The sequence below is a fragment of the Catharus ustulatus genome, chromosome 8 (genome assembly GCF_009819885.2).
Source record: "Catharus ustulatus isolate bCatUst1 chromosome 8, bCatUst1.pri.v2, whole genome shotgun sequence".
In the NCBI taxonomy this organism is placed as follows: domain Eukaryota; kingdom Metazoa; phylum Chordata; class Aves; order Passeriformes; family Turdidae; genus Catharus; species Catharus ustulatus.
In genome coordinates this window covers 35,037,678-35,040,724 of record NC_046228.1, presented here as the reverse complement: position 1 = coordinate 35,040,724, position 3,047 = coordinate 35,037,678, and the positions used below count along the sequence as shown (strand labels likewise).

Sequence of the window (3,047 nt, the reverse complement as noted above, 5' to 3'; positions counted from 1 at the left end):
ATTCAGTACATCACCAGGGCTGAAATGGATTTGCAAGAATGCTCCATTCATTTTTTCCCAAATTTGTACATAAAATATACTCCTTACTGTAGCTGGGAAGAAAATACCATTTGCTGGTTGGTTCTTCAGCACATTAAGCTGCCAGGATTGTGACAGAAGTAGTGTAACATATGGGGTAGAAAATCCACTAATAATTCCTGGGATAGAAATTCCAGATATTTGGTGAGGACATAGCATAGAAAACACTTTATTTATGACTTACAAAATCTGTTATTGTTTCCAAGTAACATAAGATTAAAAAATAAAATCCCATCATTTAAAGCCTACAAAAATCTAGAAGCTTCAATCATTTTCACACAAGCATTCTCATTTATGGTATATAATCACACATGCTTTTACAACCACTGAAAATAAAACATTCCTTCCAGGACTTGAAATCAGCTCTTTTTCGAGCATACAAGAGACACCATAAATTGGATTAAAGCAAACCTACACAACTTTGGAACCCATATGTCAAACTTACAAAGTTTAAGAAAGTTAGTTCTCTGAGGACTAGAACTCCAATACATTATAATCTTTTTTTTTCCCATGTGAACCATTTATGTGAAAAGAACAACTTTAAAGCTGACATAAAAAGAAAAACATGGAATGAAGTTCATTTCTGGTGCTATTCCATTCAGTTACGCCACAGGTCAACTTGTCCCATGATCTGTAGAAATACTGTCATGATTCATCACAGTAAAAAAAAAAAAACATCAAAAGCTTATTTAAGCATCAAATACACTAGATAAACTAGGAAACAGAAATATTTCAAATTAAAAGTATAATTTCCACCAGCATTAAATAAATTCAATCATACTAAATGCCTTTTGATTTTATGTTCTCAGAGCAAATTTATTTTGTCAAATTCCTATAAGACGCAAACAAGAATGAGCTATTATCATGCCAATATTACCTTAGCCAAGCAGATTAACTCTTGCTAATTATTAAATTACACATCTGGCCTGCTGCATTTTCCCAGTTGGCAACAAGTTCTAGTTAGCTATTTGGAAGTGCTCGGGGTGGTAGCTGAACACCCTCTGTGAGTAAGGATCGCTGTCGGCGCTGGGTTTCTGTGCCGGGTAGTGCTGGTAGCTGTCGGCATGGAAGTGCTCACAGTGCAGGCTAATCCACTCTCGCTCACTACTGTACCTTTCAGCTTCGGCCAGGATCCTGGTCAGAGCCATGATGTAGCTCAGAGCCATCTGCAGGGTCTCATACTTGGACAGTTTCTTGTCCTGCCCCCACTGCGGCACCACCTTTCTCAGGCGGTCGAAGGCTGTGTTCAGCCCCTGCATGCGCCTCCTCTCACGGGCGTTGGCAGCCAGTCTCCTCTTGGCAGCGTTCTCCATCCTCTCCGAGCTGCACTTCACCACACAGCCTGTTCCACTTCTGCACTGCGCCTCTGCCTCCACACCCGAGTCCAGGTGACTGGATTTACACGTTTTCATAGCGGATGCAGCTTCACTGTCACACACACAAAGGTCACCTGGCAACAATTCCGTATCTAAAAAGTGGTAAGGAGAGCACTCATGGAGAAGCCTTCGTGCCTCTGGAATCTGTTTCCCAATATCAATTATGGAGTATTTGTCTTGGCTTCTAAAAAAATAAACATAATAAAATAAAAGTTCTTCTGGAAACGTCTGAAAATTGTTTCTTATCGTTGAAGGAAAGAATGAAGCATTTTTTATATCTTATGCTTCCATTCTTGTAATTCCTTTCATCTCAGAGAGAGAAAACAACGAAATCTCCATTCTCAAAATGTACGCTGCTGAAGAAAACGGTCCGTTTAATCCAATAAGGATCTTACTGGATTAAAGGTACAACAACTCCAAGTGGCTGTTGCAAATGAGAGAAGTCCTGCTTCAGTTTAGGAGAGCATTTTGTGATGGTGAAGGGTGGGATCTGAAGACATAACTTCCTAGGAGAGATTTCCTTCCTTGGCTCTGGCCAGCCAGCAGTGATTGTGTGGAGTGGACAAGACGAGGCTTTATAGAAACTGCAAAAGCTGAACAGGTGGCAGCAGGTGGGCGGGCGGCACGCTGCTGCCATCCCAGCACCTTCCCACCCTGGGAACCAGGGGGGAAAAAAAGCCAAACAGTGAAATCCCAACATTAAAGCCTTCATCTGCTGAGAAGTCTTCCAAAGCCATTCTGTCCAGCCCTAACAACTTGCCATCTGGAGTAGTGTCTGGCTGGCCCCACAAGACTCTGGGCAGTTAAGCAAAAGATCCTTTCAATGGATAATCTGTTGCAACTCAAGGGGAAAAAAAAAATCTCTGTGCATTGTACTATTTGTACATTAAAACACACGAAAATTCTGGCTAAGTATTGAGGATGGAAGAAAAAACTGCATTAATGAAGCAGGAGAAAGAGCTAAAAGATACATGGCCCAGAATACCACTGTTTTGCACATATGGTACCAAAATAAGTAAACTCAAATTATTAGAGACCCTCCAGCATTCACAATTTTAATGTTGTATAAAGTACACAACATTGCAACCAGAATAGTGTCTTCAGAAAAAAGGGGATTTTATAGTTGCCTGTCAGCAAACTCAGTCATCAAAAGAATTTAAATGTATTTAAACATTTAAAATGTAGCCGTAGATTTATCTAATATTTGCAAAAATATTTAGAGGGGTTATACACAAAAACATGCAAGTATACAGATCACCTGAAAACTGCCCTTTTTAATACACCCTATTAAAGTACATATGTGTATTTGATGTGAATAAAAGGTGTCTTTTTAATAATATCTCTGAGTAAGTGGTAAGAATAAAAGAGTATGTGAAAAACAAATCTGCCTGCTGGCAGCAAGGGATCAATTCTGCTACCAACTGCAATGACAGAGGAGCCACAATATACACACATCCATGCCCCATAATTAAAACATCTTTCTTTTACTGTACTTGTATGACTAAAATCATAACTACAAATACTTAGAAGGAAATACCATATGATCTTTTTATGATGTACACAAAAGGGAAAAAAAAAACCTGCCGCACAATG

General features: G+C 39.4%; 1 protein-coding gene across 1 annotated transcript; it reads right to left on the bottom strand.

Annotated features, from left to right (window-relative positions):
- Positions 1 to 874: 874 nt before the first annotated feature.
- On the bottom strand, positions 875 to 1,589 carry ATOH7 (atonal bHLH transcription factor 7). Its single transcript, XM_033066650.1, has one exon. It carries the CDS (start codon positions 1,488 to 1,490, stop codon positions 1,035 to 1,037), a length of 456 nt encoding a protein of 151 aa, XP_032922541.1. The 5' UTR covers positions 1,491 to 1,589; the 3' UTR covers positions 875 to 1,034.
- Positions 1,590 to 3,047: the final 1,458 nt, after the last annotated feature.

Bases quoted from the DNA above. Each gene is read 5' to 3' on its own strand.
- ATOH7 (XM_033066650.1), bottom strand. From the start codon at position 1,490: ATGAAAACGTGTAAATCCAGTCACCTGGACTCGGGTGTGGAGGCAGAG.